This window comes from Lolium rigidum, chromosome 5, assembly GCF_022539505.1.
Source record: "Lolium rigidum isolate FL_2022 chromosome 5, APGP_CSIRO_Lrig_0.1, whole genome shotgun sequence".
Classification (NCBI taxonomy): domain Eukaryota; kingdom Viridiplantae; phylum Streptophyta; class Magnoliopsida; order Poales; family Poaceae; genus Lolium; species Lolium rigidum.
In genome coordinates, this window is record NC_061512.1 from 38,914,682 (window position 1) to 38,932,190 (window position 17,509).

At 45.5% G+C, this 17,509-nt stretch overlaps 1 protein-coding gene across 1 annotated transcript; it reads right to left on the reverse strand.

Moving 5' to 3' along the window:
- Positions 1 to 11,449: 11,449 nt before the first annotated feature.
- On the reverse strand, positions 11,450 to 17,187 carry LOC124653833. The gene is made up of 9 exons (XM_047192896.1): positions 16,876 to 17,187; positions 15,287 to 15,416; positions 14,675 to 15,162; positions 14,514 to 14,594; positions 14,274 to 14,372; positions 13,823 to 13,936; positions 13,667 to 13,738; positions 12,980 to 13,051; positions 11,450 to 12,407 (listed from the first exon to the last, which is right to left on the reverse strand). Exons 1-9 carry the CDS (start codon positions 17,170 to 17,172, stop codon positions 12,129 to 12,131), a joined length of 1,632 nt encoding a protein of 543 aa, XP_047048852.1. The 5' UTR covers positions 17,173 to 17,187; the 3' UTR covers positions 11,450 to 12,128.
- Positions 17,188 to 17,509: the final 322 nt, after the last annotated feature.

The following is a 17,509-nucleotide window of genomic DNA, read 5'->3' on the forward strand; positions in this document are numbered from 1 at the left end:
CTGCTCGTAGTAGCAGGTGGAGCAATAGGTGTGCATAAGAAATCATTATTATTTGTGGTTGTGAAGTCACACAACTTAGTATTTTCAGCGTTGGCCATTTTAGCAACAGTAAATAAAACAAACTAGATAAAGTAAATGCAAGTAACTAATTTTTTTTGTGTTTTCGATATAGCAAACAAGATAACAAGTAAAGTAAAACTAGCAACTAATTTTTTTGTATTTTGATTTAGTGCAGCAAACAAAGTAGTAAATAAAACTAAGCAAGACAAAAACAAAGTAAAGAGATTGAGAAGTGGTGACTCCCCTTGCAGCGTGTCTTGATCTCCCCGGCAACGGCGCCAGAAATTAAGCTGTTGCCGTGGGAGTTGGCAATCTCTGGGGTGTAACTTCTCTTTAGGTCCCCGGCAACGGCGCCAAAAATTTAGCTTGATGACGCGTAAAGCACACGCTCGTTGGGAACCCCAAGTGGAAGGTGTGATGCGTACAGCAGCAAGTTTCCCTCAGTAAGAAACCAAGGTTTATCGAACCGAGTAGGGAGTCAAGAAGCACGTTGAAGGTTGATGGCGGCGAGATGTAGTGCGGCGCAATACCGGGGATTCCGGCGCCAACGTGGAACCTGCACAACACAACCAAAGTACTTTGCCCCAACGAAACAGTGAGGTTGTCAATCTCACCGGCTTGCTGTAACAAAGGATTAACCGTATTGTGTGGAAGATGATTGTTTGCAGAAAACAGTAGAACAAGTATTGCAGTAGATTGTATTTCAGTAAAGAGAATTGGACTGGGGTCCACAGTTCACTAGAGGTGTCTCTCCCATAAGACAAACATCATGTTGGGTGAACAAATTACAGTTGGGCAATTGACAAATAAAGAGAGCATGACCATGCACATACATATCATGATGAGTATAGTGAGATTTAATTGGGCATTACGACAAAGTACATAGACCGCCATCCAACTGCATCTATGCCTAAAAAGTCCACCTTCGAGGTTATCATCCGAACCCCTCCAGTATTAAGTTGCAAAGCAACAGACAATTGCATTAAGTATGGTGCGTAATGTAATCAACAACTACATCCTTAGACATAGCATCAATGTTTTATCCCTAGTGGCAACAGACACAACACAACCTTAGAACTTTTCGTCACTCGTCCCGGTGTCAATGCAGGCATGAACCCACTATCGAGCATAAGTACTCCCTCTTGGAGTTACAAGCATCTACTTGGCCAGAGCATCTACTAGTAACGGAAAGCATGCAAGATCATAAACAACACGTAGATATAACTTTGATAATCAACATAACAAGTATTCTCTATTCATCGGATCCCAACAAACGCAACATATAGAATTACAGATAGATGATCTTGATCATGTTAGGCAGCTCACAAGATCCGACAATGATAGCACAATGGGGAGAAGACAACCATCTAGCTACCGCTATGGACCCATAGTCCAGGGGTAGACTACTCACACATCACACCGGAGGCGACCATGGCGGCGTAGAGTCCTCCCGGGAGATGATTCCCCTCTCCGGCAGGTGCCGGAGGCGATCTCCTGGATCCCCCGAGATGGGATCGGCGTTGGCGGCGTCTCCGGAAGGTTTTCCGTATCGTGGTTCTCTGTATCGGGGGTTTCGTCACGGAGGCTTTAAGTAGGCGGAAGGGCAAGTCAGGAGGGGGCACAGGGGCCCCACACCACGAGCCGGCGCGGCCAAGGGGGCCGCGCCGCCCTAGGGTTTGGGCACCCCGTGGCCCCACTTCGTTTCGTCTTCGGACTTCCGGAAGCTTCGTGGAAAAATAGGCCCCCGGGCTTTGATTTCGTCCAATTCCGAGAATATTTCCTTACTAGGATTTCTGAAACCAAAAACAGCGAGAAAACGAAGAATCGGCACTTCGGCATCTTGTTAATAGGTTAGTTCCAGAAAATGCACGAATATGACATAAAGTGTGCATAAAACATGTAGATAACATCAATAATGTGGCATGGAACATAAGAAATTATCGATACGTCGGAGACGTATCACCGTGCACGGGTAAAACTCTATCTAAGATGCGATCTACTATATTACAGATATATGGGCAATCTAGCCCAACTTTGCATATAAGGCCGATTCACGTATTTCTTCCGTATATAATCTTTAAGCCCATCTTGATCGCGGCCCACCTCTGACTCGGTCAAATCCTGGTGATAACACATGCCCCCCTGGTTTTGATAATGATAATTTCAAAACCACTCTATTTTTTCTACGAAGGGTCATGTCGTGGCAGAGCAGAACCGTTGCAGCATCCTTCATCATGATGCCCTGTCTTCTCAGCTTCTCTGCAAAATTCGATAGCTTTAGCATCACCTCCTCGGAAACTGCAATGGCATTAAATCTCCACCAGGCTTCTCATTATTTATCCGTGCCGATCGATTAGCCCTCTTCATCCCCTTCCTCTGTTCTAGCTATCGGCACCAAAAAACCCTCTTCCCCTGTAGCAATGTCTTCCTCTTCCTCTGTCTCCTCCGGCCTCTCCCTCCAATCCTTCTCCTCGAGCGAGCCAGAGTGGAACTCCGATCATGCGCCAGAGGGCGACCTGCCTCTGACCGATGGGGAAGAGGACCTCAAGTTCCTCATCGAAGGGGAGCTGATAAGCGGAAGTGAAGACGACCTCCATCCCTGGGTGAAACCCACCTCCCCCGACGGGAAGGGGGAAGAAGTAGAGGAAGAAGAAGAAGAAAAAGAGGAGGGCGGCCCCTCCTCCCCCGCCAAGCTTCTGCCGGCCAAGCGATTCCGCGCTTGGGCGGACAGTGAAGACGATGATGATGACGAGGAGGAAGAGGAGGAGGATGAATCCTCCTCCTCCATCGGGTATCCGCCGACCAAGCGCTTCCGCTCCTGGGCGGACAGCGAGGATGATGATGATGACGAGGAAGACGAAGCTCCGGCCAAGGGCTGGGGTAGCAGCGACGAGGAGCTTCCTGGGAGCAGCGCCGACGACATCGATGACGGCGACGACGAGGACAGCGACGACTAGTAGAGTAGGACTAGTAGTAGCGGTGCATTAGGCACCAGATCCCTCTTTTGAGAGCCATCGGCTCTTTTTTGTAAAGCCGCTCTTTTGAATTAATGGAAATTGTTCTTTCAATTCATCTTTCAATTAATCTAATTTCAAACCTTCCGCTTGCCACATCAAGACCGATAGCAACGTATCGGATTCTTTTTCCTTTAGACGCCCATGAAGCCGGACTCAAATATCGATTGGACCGTCAGCCAAGTACTTCTCAAATCCAGACTGCGATTTGATACCTGACCATAAATTTTCGCAATCCCATAGCCGATGACTATTCATCGGCTATTTTGAAAATCCAGTCTCTTTCCTTCTCTTGCAGCAACAGGACGGTCCAAAACCCGTAAAAGCCGACGGCCTCCTTTTCCGGCTCCTCTCCGTAGCTTTAGCAGTCTTCTTCTGCAACACCTCACCGCTTTCAGAGAAGATCACGATGCAGGGTCAGCCGATGCAACTCCAATCGGCTCCAAGACAGAGCATCTACCAAGTTAGCTGCCCCCCGAGCCTTATTCAAGGCGAGAATACCGGCAAGGATGCACAGGTCAAACAAGAAGGCTTTGACCTTAGGTAATCTGGTAATCTGAGATAGCCACCATGAAGAATCAGCCAAACTTGCCCCCAGATCAGCTTTCTTCTATCGAACGCCGATGTTGTAGATGAAACACCACCAGCTTAATGAGAAAGAGGCTGCCTTGCATGCCTAACTGATGTTACTGCTGAACTTGGCGCAAAGGGTTGTCGGCTCATTGCAGCCAAGGTTGCTCTCATTATACATCCCCTTCAAGGAAACAGAAGCTCTTGAAGCCGAACTGAAAACCATCTTGGCGAAAATCTGGGCCTTGAGCACATAGCCGGTAGGTCTTGTGTAACTGTACTAGAGTCGATGGCTGCGCATTGGCTTCGTTTCTTAATTCTAAAGTCGATGCCCTTACATCGGCTGTAAAAAAATTTTTACTGGTCGATTTTTCCTATCGGCCCCAATATTTCAATGCATATATGTTCATCTGCACATGTATATGTTCATCTGCACATGTTCATCTGATTAGGTGCCCCCCGAGCCAAAGCTAACAGGTAACTGCAGATATCGGCTCTGTAGTCTAGCCAAGGCACCGTATTTGCACGTCGGCTTTGGTAGGACCAAGGTTGATTCTTCTTAACTCATCAGCCGTCGTAAAACCGCTGCCAAGTAAATTGATATTGAACACAAGCAGAACATGTGGTGAGGATAATTTTGGCCGATTGCTGAAATCGGCCTCCATATTGATCGAAGCGTTCAATGAAGGCATTGTGCTTTTCCTTCATATACCTTTGGGGGCCGATCCCAAGGATCGGCCTCACCACATTTGCTCATCGGTTTGCTCTTGCTACTCGGTCAGGCCAGTGGATAAGACCAGCTCAACCTCGTCCTTTGTCATGTCGATGCGCTCGCTGCCGTCCACCTTGGGTGCATCATGTAATCCTGGAGCACTAAGCTTCGTCGGAAGGACGAGCACCATGTTTATGCCAGCCGATGTTTCATCATCGGCTTTCCTTTGCTTGGGGCGCCACTCCATTTTCCGTGGACGACCCTCTTCATCCAGGGTCCGCTGAACTTTCGCAGCCAGATCAGGTCGTGCCTTCCTTAGCGTATGCAGGTATAACCTTTCGGCTTCCTCCAAGCCGCGCAATCGCTGTACCCTGCGCTTTTGGGAACGGCTGAGCCAATCAGGGCACCACCTGGGCCGGTGGTACCTGTCTTCTTCTTCTTGTCCCTCGTCTTCTGAATCCTCGAGATTTTCCAGCCGAGGGGACTCAGCGCGTTTGCTTTGTGGTGGGAGAGGCCCTAGACGTTTGAACACGGACACGTTGGCCGCCTCCTTCTTCTTCTGGTTGCATTCTGGGCAATTGCCGATTGTGGGCAATCGGCTTATTCCTGAATCCCAGCAGTGTCTGAAGAAGGGGCAGTCCCAGTGCCTATCGTTGTCGTCTTGCTCCCTTGATTTTCCTTTGGCACGGCGCTCGTGCTCCTCCTCATCGCGATCATGTCGACGATGTCTCCTGGCTTCTCTAGCCAGACGATCTCTTTCATCATCATCGCTGGATCATCGGCGTTGGTCATACTGACTCACATACTTGTTGAGGAGGTGATCGAGAGAGGGTCGCTGATATCTTATGTTCTTCACTTCTCCTCTCGTGACGTAGCGCTTGCCATCATGACGGAGCCGATCGCGTGGAGCGGCCTCCTCTGTGTCCTTGCTACGAGAGCAGCTGCCCTCGTCTCCATCCTTGCCAGAGTGGTGCCCAGGTCCTATCATGTTGATGCTGAACGAGGATCCTGGCTGGCAACCTTCAGGGTAAGTGCATTCCACCATGTTAACGGCGGGAAAGGGGTGAGTGTCGACCTTCATGGCGTACTGGTTGAAAATCAGACGTCCTTGTTCTATCGCCATTTGGATCTGCCGACGCCACACCCTACGGTCGTTGGTGGCATGGGAGAGCGAGTTATGCCATTTGCGGTATGGCTTTCCGTTCAGCTCTGTGCCGTGGGGAATTTGAGACCTTCGGGTATCTTCAAGCTGCTTCTCCTTGAGCGGGAGGTCGAAGATTTGCTCGGTTTTGGTCACATCGAAATCAAACCCCACAGGCGGACACTGGTGGCTTAACCCATTTGCGGGACACGGGGGTTGCCCCCGAGTCCATTCAGCCCACTGCTACTTCTTGATCTCCCGCGAAACTTCGTCTTCCTCTGCCTCGACCGGGACTACGCACGCTTGAATTTGTCTTGGTACAAGTCCGGTGGCGCTGTTCATATGCCGACGGTTTCGAACCATGTGCGCCGGTGAGGGGTAGTCCGCTTGGGAGGCCATGTCCTTGAGCGGCGCTGCAAGGCCCGCCACCGCCAACTCGATCTGCTTCCTTTTCGGTCACACGAACCGAATAACATCGGTTCCTAAGATTCCTGAAGCGCTGGATGTATTCCGTCACGGTTTCTCCACGCTTCGACGTATTTGTGCTAGATCGGCAAGGCCGGACTCGGAAGCCTCCGAGTGGTGCTGCGTATGGAACTCGTTCTTCCAAGCTGCTTCCAAGTCCGGATCGAGTCCGGTGGCAACGAGGTGTACCACCCGAAAGCCGATCCCGTGAGGGACTATGAGAAGAACCTCACGCGTAGTGGATCCGACATCGAGGCCGTTCCTAGGCTCGTGCCAAATATCGGCTCACATGCTCGATGGAGCTGGAACCATCCGATCCACTGAATTTGGAGAAATCAGGGAGCCGATATTTAGGTGGCAGCGGGATCAACTCGTACTCGTCGGGGTACGGCTTGGAATAGCCGATTGCCCTCCTTTTCGGCACCATGCCGAACCGGTCTCTCGGTATGGTGCCGATCCGATCCGCTGTGCTTGGCTGCAGAGTTGAACTCTGAAGATTCGCCGGGGTGGCGTACTTAGCCAGCCATGCTTGCTTTTCCAGCTACGAGCCAAATGCGGGAGCCGAGCTGCGGAGGTTCGTCGGGGTGGCGTACTTAGTTAGCCACGTCCGCTTCTCAAGATCCGTCAGTCGACGTTCCTCCCGTTTTCCCGAAGTCCCCGATGTTGTGGCCTGGTTTGTGAGCGCCCGATTACCGCAATCCGGCACATACGTGCACATGTACCCGTGAGGGATCTCCTTAGGCGCCTCATGCAAGAACCGGCGGTCACTAGGGTCACCACCGATCTTGTAGACGACGAATGCCGGTGAATTCGGCACTTCGGTGCTGCCAACGCAAATGGCAGCGGTGGACGGGGCCCGGAGTGGCAACTCTCCTTGATGCGTCCCGAGAGCTGGTCCCGACGGCGAGTGCCGGTGCCTCATGATCTCCTGGATCACCCGAAGAGCGACACGCTCCAACGTGTTTACCGAGTTCTCGAGTGGCGGTGTAGCGAGTGAGCCACCAAGTAGTTGATCTCCTGCCGCAGGGACCCGGTGCGTTCTTCGACGGGGCGGAGAGGTCTATCCCATCGAGTGCACCATCGGGCGAGAACCCCTTCCACCGATGCCATGTGAACGGGTTCTCGTGAAAAGAGCCGATGAGGTCGGCTTCGAGGATGGCTTTGACCTCGTCATACTTCTTCTTGAGCTCGTCGGTCGGATCCTCGTACGTGACCGAGGTGCCGTCCGCCATCTCGGATGTAGATGGCGATGGGGTTGATGACGAAGCTTGTCCCACCGGGCGTGCCGAAATGTGTTGCGGTCAAAACCCACCGGCGGGCAGCGACGGGCAACACAAGAGAGCCGGGAACAACTTAGGGCTGCGGCTGGCCCTGGTCCCTCCGAGCGACGGCCCGCAAAGCCTCCGGTACACACGTCCGATGCTCGATGCAAGGGCGTGCCACCGACCTATGCACGGTCGGAGAAGGTGATGGAGATGCCTCGCTTAGTTTCTCGCATGGCATACACGTAAACATTAAATACGAGCCTCGATCGGCTCTCGGGTTATCTCGTGAATCGGCTCAAGGAGCCGATCCACCCATGATTCGTACGAGGTGCACGAATATATGGTGGTCCTGCTTGATCAAGATAAAGCTAAAACGATCTACGACGATTTAGGGTTTTCACCGCATATTCGGATCATCCTACTCACGATTGGGCCTCGCGGCCACGCACGGTGATCGTGAGCCGATCCTAGACAAGGCCTAAAAACCAACACGAGGTTGATCCCCGGAACATCCTGTCTAGGACTAGCAAACGACACCCTACGTGCCGCTGGATCCTCCAACCCTTTGTAAGGCCTAACTATTGCGGATATTAAACTAATCCTTGGAGAACAAGGAGCAACCGTAACGGATCGGATCTACTAAATAATGATCAAGCGGGGTGCCGCCCCTACACCTAAGATAGGTGTAAGGGCGGCTAGATATGCAAGGGTTGCACTACGATAGCATGTTATACGAAGAACAATGCTAACCCTAACATATCTAAGATAACTACGTTGCTCGCCATCAAAAAGGCTTCGATACGAGCAACGCATGAACAACATAAAGCTTGTGCTGCCTAGATCGCAAGATGCGATCTAGGCAGCATGATGCTTACCGGTAGAAACCCTCGAGACGAAGGAGTTGGCGATGCGCCGAGATTGATTTGTTGGTTGAACGTTGGTTGTTGTTTTTTTCCATAAACCCTAGATACATATTTATAGTCCAGGGGACTTTCTAATTTAGGCGTGCACCTAACCGTGCACGGGTAAAACTCTATCTAAGATGCGATCTACTATATTACAGATATATGGGCAATCTAGCCCAACTTTGCATATAAGGCCGATTCACGTATTTCTTCCGTATATAATCTTTAAGCCCATCTTGATCGCGGCCCACCTCTGACTCGGTCAAATCCTGGTGATAACACAGTGATCAGATTACACTTAGTACCCTTTTTTTTGCAAAAGACTCCATATATATATCCTAGCAGCTATTTGTCTTGCCACCCTGTTCTAGGCAGGTTTTTTGTTGACGACTACCACATTCATGCTAGGAAAGTAGTGACATCTTAACAAAAAGAAAAAAAGGAAATTGTGTTGAAAGTTAGTTCCTTAATTGGAAGTCCACGTCTCATCTTCTCAACATAAACCGTCTCAAAGAGGTTACATGATAAATATTATCTTTTGTTAAGTTCTAGCGGTAAATTTTAGATCTAACTACTACGATACTTTGGATTTTTTTGGACTAACGTGGCGTCTCTATTATACCTATGCATATTGTGTTCAGTATATACTAGATGCAAGTGAAAAAATGGTGTAAATTCCATCTCATATGGTTCTTGCAGACATGACATTCTAATATTGCGATTTTATAATCGTATTCCTGAGGTTTTAGAAGATTTGAAGCCAAAAAACACAATATAGTAGTTGATGCTAAAAAATACTCCCTCCGGTCGTAAATAATCGACGCGCAGCTTTGAGAACGCCTAGCAATGATCACCTGTAACCTCGCGTCAATTAAATGCGACCTGAGGTAGTACAATATAATAGTTGATGCTCGGTGCAATCCATTATAGTCCTGTATTTCAAGCTTATTTCAAAAGTTCCATAGTTGTTTACATCATTCAGTTGAATTGGAGCTAAAGAGAGTATAGCCGCCACAGCTTGGCACTAATATTTGTTTGTAGTGGAGTTGGCTCGATCACTTTAGTGATTTACCTTAATTTATGCTTGCTGTGTTCAGCTCGATACAAACGTTCATGTTTGTCCCTTCTGGTAATCCACTAGTCCTATTAAATAACAGAAATTCGTCACTACTCACTAGCATCTCCTCTAGTATAATAATAAATGAGGAAACTAACAAACTAGGCATATGTCCCTGACCTTTTCTTTAAATATCATTGGTGTTGTCTCAACACTTGTGGTTTATAATTTTATTATTTCATCTTGTCTATCGGATGAGTAAGTCTTTTTCGGCACGGGCAGTTTGTGATAATCATGTTAGGAGTAATTGGGTTGCATGTGTCAAACTACAGACATACTACCTCCGTTTCAAGGAATAAGACGCACGCGCATTCCAAGACGAACTTTGACCATAAAAATTGAGTAACAAAATCTTGATTATATTATATGTAATTAGTATCGTTGGATTCGTATTGAAAAGCACTTTTTAATGATAGTAATTTCATACAAACAATCTTTATCTATTTGAAGTAATTTTTGGTCAAACAAAAAGCTCGTAAAACGAGGACGCCTTATTCCTTGAAACGGAGGTAGTACATGAGAACGAACCAAAGGTTGGATGGCTAGTGTGGTGATTATGATTGAAATGCTAGTTTGACTTCCCTTCTGTGTGGGCGCCCTGTGTGGTAGGTGTGCCAATGTATCGTCTGTGTCTACGCTGAACTAGATGTTTTCCAAAATAATAATTACAAACAGTCATCGAAAAGTCCAGCTGACTCCCAAATTTCAGTGCTCTTAAAAATCATATTTACCTGCTTAAAGAATCTAATTTTTCTTGGAAGTATTCAATGATGTAAGCATGCAAAATTGAATTGAGAAAGTCTTTGTATTATGGGCTACACAAAAATGACCAAATCTGATAAATAGTTAGAGATTTCAAAATATGCATTGTTCATTGTATTTAGATCCACATTTATTTTTATTTTTTGTAGCTCAGATTACAAATTATTTAAAAGTGAGATTTTGCATTGAGAAATATGATTTTTTATTTCTTTAGAGCTTGGGAGTCACAATTCTCCATTGCAATAGACTTATTCTAGTTTTGTAGAACTACGTGAAAATCTTCCTTTCTATTTACGTCACTTAAGTAGTACTCCCTCCGCCGACAAAAGATGTACTTCCATTTGTTTTGAAGAGTCAAACATTTTTAAGTTCAATTTTGTTTAACTAAAATAGCACAAATAAATTAGTACTATCATTAGGTTCATGATAAAGTATTTTTTATCATATAAGTATTTGATTTCATAAATAATATTATATTTTGCGTAAACGCAGTTAAAATTTAAAATAGTTTTAACTCTCCAGAAAAAAACTAGAAGGACCTAGACTGAGGGTGTGCTATATTTCTCTTTTCTTACTTAATTTCCACGACAGGTAAAAGTTAGGCGTTGGAAACCTGATAAATATGTGGTCCATTTTTATTGGCCGTGAGTGCGCATCCGTGTTTTGACCTTTCCGCGTTTGTACTCCCAACAAATCCCTTGCTTTCCCTCCTAATTAACTGCTTTGATGCAATAGCCGTATTTTACATTGATTAATCATGCTGACTAATCCTCTGGTACATCACGAATTCATCCGCATAATATTTGGCGTACATAGGCTGTACTATTAGCTACCGATTTGTTATTAGTACTCCAGTACGTATCCTTTTACTCACATAATTTAGATCTAGGTCCAGCATTTAATCCTACTCACATAAGTCCAGTGTTCTATCACATCTCATACACAAAGAAAGACAAAGTGTTCATGAAACAAATTTTCAAAAATACAGCAGTAACCTTTCATTTAGTCTCGTTGCCAACATTGTTTCCAACATGTTTTTTTTCATTAGAAAAATAAAATAAATGTCTGAAATGCATGCAATCCAAAAAAAAAGGGGGCATCGCTATCTCAGACCGCCAGACAAAATAGTGCACATGGCATGTTACAATGCACTTTTTGTTTCTACTAATTTAGCAACTACATTCATAGATGACACATTCTTCCTTCAGTCTGGCCTCAAAATGGTATCAACGAACACACAGTACAGTACAGTCCCAAAACAGGTGAGTCCAGCCCCACAAATGTGAAAGAAAGTCCAGCTATTTCTAGGTAAAAGAAGCATGCCAAAAGTGAAATCATACCAGGTAACCTCTTCCATATTCCTCAGACAGATAATAATAACCATAAGCAACCATGCTAAAAATAGAGTGCATGTTTGATCTATATCAGGACATCCAGGTAAGTCCAGTTAAGTCAGATTAACCAGTAGTAAGTATCCAGCAACAAGAAATGATAACAGGAGACACTCCAGGATGGCTATATTTGTCCCCAGATCGTTACAAAGTGGAAGAAGTGTGTTACGACAGAGCTGGATTATGGGAGTTTTTCACAGGATGTCAGTGTCAGTGTACAATGTTACAACAAAGCAGTTTGCATTACTGATGCAAGATTGTATACACAGCAGCCAGTCTTCCTATCCTTCTGTTCTCCAGAAAAACTTTTCGCATAACTTGCTGCCCCTGTGATCACAAGCATCCTCTCAATGATGTTTCACAAAGAACATCCCTTCAATTCTCGTAGAATCTGCTCCGGCGATCCAGGCATGTGTCTTGGCATTTTCTTGGATGCCGATCAATGCACCACTTAAGGTTGCAGTTCGTATGCTGGATAGCCAACACCTGGTCTTTCCAAAAGAACTCGTGAGAATCCATTGCAGAGAAAAGCTAATTTGAACAGTCAGATTCACCCCGCCTTTCCATGTAAAGAGTTCCTTTTTCTCCTTGTTTCTCTTTTCGGACAAAAAATTAGTTGCTTATCCAAGCAATGTTTTGGGTCAGTCTATTTACAAATACAAGCGCTTGTATTATTTGCCTTTTCCCAATGTCACTGTCACCTGAGGCCCCATGCGGCCAGCCATGCTACTTAATGTCATTCCCTGATGACGATCGCCGCCAACTTCTCATTCCTTTCTGAGGTAGTTTGAAGGGGCTCCAGCTTTTCCTACGTTTCGGGCTGTCGGTGAACACCCCTGTCGCTAACGCCTGCTGGAGCCACATCTCGAATTCGTCCTCGGGGATCATTTCTGCGTCCAAGCTGAAGGGATACCGAGAGCTGTGGGATCTCTGAGGCATCCTATCCGCGCCAACCATGTTCACCATGAAAGTTGGACCATGAGTGTTTGGTTTGCACTCCATCCCCTGGATAATCAACAAAATTGTCAAGAGTTAGAGAAATGTTTTCCCCTTCCCCAGATAACGCCAAGCAGCATCTTTTGTCCATTATCAGAAAATGATATAACAGCGGTCAATGGTACCACTTTATTAAGTGCAAAATAACTTTTTCGTCCTACTTTTCCAGAGCTTAATATGGTCATTGTACTTTAGAAGACCATGGCATGGATATTTATTATCTCAAATAAATTAAGCAATATTATCACAAGTATAGTCGACTCTGTATCGATCCATATCACAGGATTCATGGACCAACAGAACCTATTTTCGAAGTACTAGACGATCCTAAACTACAGAAACTAAATTCGGTTAAGAGCAAAGTGATACTAGACAATCCATGCATAAACCACAAGGAAACTACAAAAGCAGAAAATGTCACAGCATGATGTTTCATTATGAACTGCAGAGTAGTAGCATATAAAGAGTAAAGCAAGGAATGCATGAAAACCCTTTGAATAACTAAGATACGGATCATATTCGTGTGAAAACTGAAACAAATAAGCAAATTAAAGACAACAAAGACGGAGATGAACACTCACCTGGCACGTAGCCCACTCGGACACATCAAATATTTTACTCTCCGCACAAACAAAAGCTTGGGGTATTTGTATCTGAAATGAACAAAACAAGAAAGAACTGAATACATGTTCTACTGAGCATTAGTTTTCCCAACTGCAAAACATATGTGCATGCTATAAGTTGAGTGTTTCTTGAATGTGCTGTCCCATATACAAAATAGTTTGTTTATGCAATGAAGAAATTCACTGTAGCTAATATTGCCATTGAGATATAAGTTTACTCGGGTACTTTGAGCATCCACCTTTAGCACAGTTAATATTCTCCTTGGATGGCATATAATCAAAACACAGTGGGGCTGCTACAGCTCAATTCATCAAGTTTGCTAAAACTCAAAATTACCTTCAGGAAATACATGACTAGCTCAGTTTAAGCAATAAAATAAGTAGTAAGGACCAATGCCTCACTATGTAAAATGAAGATTTGATGAACTTTCTATCAAATATCTGTGTAGAATGCTAGGATTCAGAAGATTATGCTTTTGAATATCGTTCTCCATTTGTTTCAGACACCAATACTTAGACTCTAGTGGTTAGATTTGATACTCTAGTGGTTAGATTTGATAACCCAGAAATGGTCTAGAAGTGCTTCATGTAAACAGACAGAGGTAAAATGTAATTGAGTTTACATGTGATTACACAAAAGTATACCTTCAAGGATGTTGAATATCCATTTTCCACCCATCCATCTCCATCCTTGGCAACATGGTACTGAGAACAATCCTACATACACATCATTCATTCAAATTAGCTGGAGTGATATGCTCAGTTAACAAATGCCCTAAAAGTACATGCCGGGGTCCTAACCTGGCACCATCTTGCTTTTGCTTTGCTTCTCTTGGTACATATCCATAAATGAAAATTACCACACTTTGTGCACTGTATACGCCTGGACTCTTCAGAGATGAACTCTACCCCACTCTACAAAAGGAAGTTAATCAAATGAGCTTATTCTTGAATTACAAATGAGTTACACAAAGAGAACAGTACCAAACAAGTTGTCCAAAACAGGGGTCATGTAGAAATTACATTGTTTACAAGATTAGCCAGGTTATGTACAAAAAGATAACTGAATGGATCCCATACTAACAAAACAAGAATAGCTATTGAGAGATGGCACATGATATCTGAGTCATTTTTCAATACACATGCACTTGATAAGAAAGTGACATAGAAAAGGTACATTCAGACAGGGGATTGTGCAGAAAACTAGAGATCGCATTGTGCACTCCAAAAGTTATTGACAAGAAGAACCCACCGGTTGGGAGACAACACGTGATCTCTGATTCATTTGACGCGATTCTTCTTTTCTCAGTTGTTCATCATAGCTGTTTTTCTTTGCTAAATCCGAGAGTACCTGCATGAAGGTATGGCTACAACAGTTAGCTTTATCGAGGGTCAAAAAACAGAGTTCTGATCAAAGAACGGTAAAGCTACCAGACTTGGAAATAATCTAATCAATGAAAATGCAGAAGATGTGTACTCCCAAAGCACTTGCCTCATAAGCTGACTGAAGCTTTTTGAATGATTCGCACGCCAATGAATTCCCCATGTTTTTATCAGGATGGACTAGTCTTGCCTAGACAGACAAAATGCACCACAAGAATAAGGAACAGAAAGATGAATGATCTGTCAGCTTATAGGGTTGCTGTGTATTACCATTCTTTTGTACCCATTTCTCAGTTCCTTCAGATCAATACTCAAGTTCCGAGGGACGCCCATAACTTCATAATAGGTCGAACCATCCATTATCCTCTTGATCTCATCCAACGAAGTAGTATCTGATTCTACTATTTTACTAGGAGACGGCTCCTTTTGTACATGTAACACATCTTGAGTAGGTTCTGAGCGAAACGGCTTTGCAGAAGACACGGTCTCTGGTTCACTGTCCGGAGTAGGAGGGTACTCAGGGCTACCAAAGAAGGCATCCGTGGCTGGATCAGAATCCTTCATTTCCTCAAACGTTCTCTCTTCTGTGCTTCCCTCGTATCCTAGCAGCAACTTGTTGAGAAGATCATTTGTAAGGAAAGAAAGGTTCAGCGTGGAGAAAACTCCAAGCCATCCAACACGAACAGCCACACTATAAAGAGCATACATAGCCAACACAGGTATCACAAACCGTGCATGCTTCAAAGAGCACATACAACCTGCATTATCACAGACGAGCCTCCATTAGATGAAAGGGTCACATAAATAGGCAAAAACAACTCATGGATTTGATGAAATAAAATTGTAAACAAACATCGACTTAAATAATCATATCAAACAAACCTCCAGCAACCAGAAGCATTCCTGTAATCCAAAAGTAGCCGTACATCCACATAATCATTATCCCAAACAGTCCTACAATGAGAAGGCCAGGTGTATAGCCCATATAGTGAATGACTGCCCCAACAGCTCCCTGAAACAGCACACCATTAAACAATTATTAGATAACATAACCTCTTTGATATCCTTCTTGCATTGGAAACCTTGCAATCTTACTTGTAGGCAGAAGCTACTAATTAAACAGGTACATTAGACGGTGATGAAGCAAGTGACATAGTCTGCATTGCAATAAGAAAAGTGGCAAGGACAGGGAGAAAACCAAAGGAGAAATAGCCTTATTTCTCTCTGTACTATCTCACTCGTGATTATTGATTCAGTAGTGTCCTATAGCTGAAAAGGTCAGACATCCCCCAGCCACACGCTAACCCATCTCACAAAAAAACACAAAGGGCAAATGCTAACAGGTACAAACTCCTACTATGGTTAGATAAACATTGTCTAGCAATCAACTGCATAAGTAGTAATAGGTGCGCCAGTCTGAATAATAAATAGTCAATGACTCAATCTACTGCGTAGTAAGAGCAACTGGATTGCCCGGTACCTACTACATAGTGGTTCCCTGGGGTAGATTATACATACACCACTCAACATCACATAATTAACTTTCTTAAATGGCAAGTTGCTTTCACAAGTCAATCACCTCCAATTTAAACTTAAGCATTTCGGGAGGACCCAACAAACAAGAGGATCTAATAATTAGCATGGCACTGATTTACTAGGAATGGATTAGAACAGCCTGTGGTGGTGATCTTTAAGTTTTTTTTTCCGAAACGAGGTCACCCCAGCCTCTGCATCAAAATGATGCCCTGTGGTGGTGATCGTTAAGTAATGCAGTGTTTTTTTTACACTAACACGGTGACACCCAATCCTTCCTCTAGTGAGAATGAGACAGAGTTATACAAAACTTAAAGCATCTTAAATTGTGGATAGATAGAATCTACTACGTAGAATTTGCACATACTCCAAATGAGTACTACTAAGACTAGTCATAGTGGGGAGTAACATAGAGTAGTAACATAGTGCATGTTACTACCCTATGTTACTACCTTCATAGTGGGTAGTTACATATATGTGGTGTCATGCATGTTATATTTATTAGATTGTAGACTCATCTTGTCTTGGGAAGTGTGATGTTATGGTAACATAGCTAGTTACCACTCCACTCTCTTTCTTCATTCATTGTCATGCCATGTCACCAAAATGCTTTGGGGTGTGTGATGTTACTACCTATGTTACTCCCACTATGAGCAGTCTAATAAAGCATGACATAAGATTACACTACTCCGTAGACAGTAGTAATACATCAAGACAATTTATTAATTAATGGGGGGTTCTGGTACTTTTGCAGCAGCAATTACTACTTTAACTGTACTTTAGTAAAAGATGGATGGAACCAAACATGCAATCCACAATTAAGCAAAAGCATAACACAGATAAGATTTACAATCTGAAGCAGACAAAAAACCCTTATCCATTACGCATCCGAGAGTTAAAATGTGCGAAGGAATTGCAGCAAGGCGAGCAGGACGAACCAGGGCGAGGAGAGCGTAGAGGGCGCAGGCGGGCGAGGTGACGCACACGAAGCAGCTCCAGAGGACGACGAAGACTGCGGCGGGTCCGAGGCTGGCGAGCGCGAGGACGCCCCTGGCCGCGCAGCCCCGCCACTGCCTGAGCGCCTCGAGCACGAGGCGCGAGGAGCTGGCGCAGGCCCGGGCGACGGCGGGCCAGTGGCGGTCGACGAGGTCCCGGCCGCAGCCCGCCCAGGCGACGAGGTGCTTCTGGGAGAGCACCCACGCCCAGCCCTGGCTCCACAGCCCCAAATCCGCCATTTTGGGCGACCGGCCGCCGGAGGGATGGGGGGCGAATTGGTCAACTGCGGGACCGCAGGGCCGCCATTTCCCTCCGGTTGGAAGCGAGGCTCGCCGGAATCGCTCGCGAGAACGGACGGACTTGCCCCGAAAGCCAATCAAACAGCTCCAAGAAGAGGGGCGGCCAGCTCAAGAGCTCGTCGGGAGCCGCCGGCTCTGGCCTGAGAAACGGATCGAGCGCCGGAGCTGCACAAGACCCGCCGCGGAACCGCACCGGAGCAGCGCCGCCTCTGGCCCAAGAAACGGCGAGAAATCCCCGGGGGAAAGCAAGAAAAGCGGCTGGTGGTTAGGGAGGCCG